At 35.8% G+C, this 1,701-nt stretch overlaps 1 protein-coding gene across 1 annotated transcript in view; it reads left to right on the plus strand.

Annotated features, from left to right (window-relative positions):
- Positions 1–1,701, plus strand: part of LOC102818337 (UPF0462 protein C4orf33-like) — a 34,412-nt gene that overhangs the window by 22,759 nt on the left and 9,952 nt on the right. Inside the window, exon 2 of the mRNA XM_006873206.1 lies at positions 1,065–1,125. Coding sequence (XP_006873268.1) covers positions 1,065–1,125 — 61 coding nt within the window. The remainder of the gene's footprint in view (positions 1–1,064; positions 1,126–1,701) is intronic.

Below are 1,701 nucleotides of genomic sequence, written 5' to 3' on the forward strand. Positions count from 1 at the left end.
AGTGATAAACAATTCAGGCCAGCTGTGGCCGTTTTGCACTGCCGTTTGTTTTTAAGTGGAATCTGTCACTTTAAATTTTGAGGAGATCTGTGTGCATGCATAGTAGAACCTTCTGGAGGTGGGAGTGGGGTGTCCATTCACTCAGGCACCCTCTCTAGTCTCCAGAATAGAGCTGCACAGACAGCGAGAGCCCAATGAACAGATACACAGAAAAAGAATGTCCACACCTTTATCTCCGCAGTTCTGTCAGGTGTCCATGGCTGCTCTGAGCCTTCATTGCTTGGTCTCTCCCAAGATGGATGCTCCGGGAGCAGCTGAAGTGTCTTGAATTGGAAAACAATTGGTTTCTTGCTACCGCTACCAACTCCCCTAGCTGTAGGTCTTCCAACCTTCTAATTATTCCTTTATATGTGGTTCAGAGTTCTGGGACCCTCTCCTGAACCTACTTGGTCTGGTATTCTGTGTTGTTGCTGATGGTATTCCTCACTGCATTTCCACCTGATCCACCATCTTGCTTGTTCTCAAGATAATCTTTAAACCTTAGAGCAAAAATAACCCCAAAATCATCACTTTTTAACAGTAATAAAGGACTCCTTGAGCTTTATGCTTTTAAAAAAAACTATGTGGGATCAAATTGACAACAGCAACTCAAAAGATTACATAGGGTCATTAGGGAAGAGTGAGTTTATGTTAACGATGAAGGAATAATTCAGAAAAAGAGGATGAGAATGGTTGAACAATTTGAAGAATGTTATCTATCTCACTAAATTGAACATGTTGTTGTTGTTGTTGAATACTGTCGAGTCGATTCCAACCCATAGCGACCCTGAAAAGGGTTTCCAAGGCTGTAAATCTTTATGAGACCAGAAAGCCTCATCTTTCTCCCGTGGAGTAGCTGGTAGTTTCTAATTGCTGACCTTGTGGTTCGCAGCCCAATTAAAAACCACTATGCTGCTGTTAAATTGGTATATATTTTGGTGTGTGTATTTTCAACAATAACAACACAATAAATAAAATTTAGAAAAATTAAATTTCTCAATATGTTGTTTTTCTATTTTCAAAAGTTGTTGAAGCATTTTTCCTGAGTGACAGTACTGAGCAGTATCTCGAAATTGAGCTTTGTCCGTAAGTATAAAATATCTTTCCTTACTTGTTACTACATGACTTAAATCTGTTCTCTTTTACTTATAAATCATGGCCATATTTTGTTGTTGTTGTTGTTGCTATTAAGTCATTTCCAATTCATAGTGACCCTGTTCAGAATTTCCAAGGAGTGGCTGGTAAGTTTGAACTGCTGACCTTGCGGTTCAAACTGACTTTGTGGTCCAGTGTTTTATCCCACAGTGCCACACTAGGACTGTAAGCATATTAATTCCAGCTATCTAGAGTGAATGCTATCTGAATTATATACTTTTATGTAATTTTTTCTTTTCAAGTATATTTTGTATATTTAGACTATATATATATTGTTAATACTTATAATGTTATTTTTATGGTGATAGTGTTTTAAATTCAGTGATGGAGTTTATTTTCTAATAAATTTAAAAGGAATTTTTTTGCAAAATGAAAAACTATTAATAGACCAAATACTATTCTCTTCATTATTTACTATGTAAATTTGCATTATTAAATACTAGCTGTTTAGAAATAAAGTTATGAATATATATGTAATAGAACTACTTTTAAAATTGATTTCCATAG

Source organism: Chrysochloris asiatica, unplaced genomic scaffold, assembly GCF_000296735.1.
Source record: "Chrysochloris asiatica unplaced genomic scaffold, ChrAsi1.0 scaffold00229, whole genome shotgun sequence".
In the NCBI taxonomy this organism is placed as follows: domain Eukaryota; kingdom Metazoa; phylum Chordata; class Mammalia; order Afrosoricida; family Chrysochloridae; genus Chrysochloris; species Chrysochloris asiatica.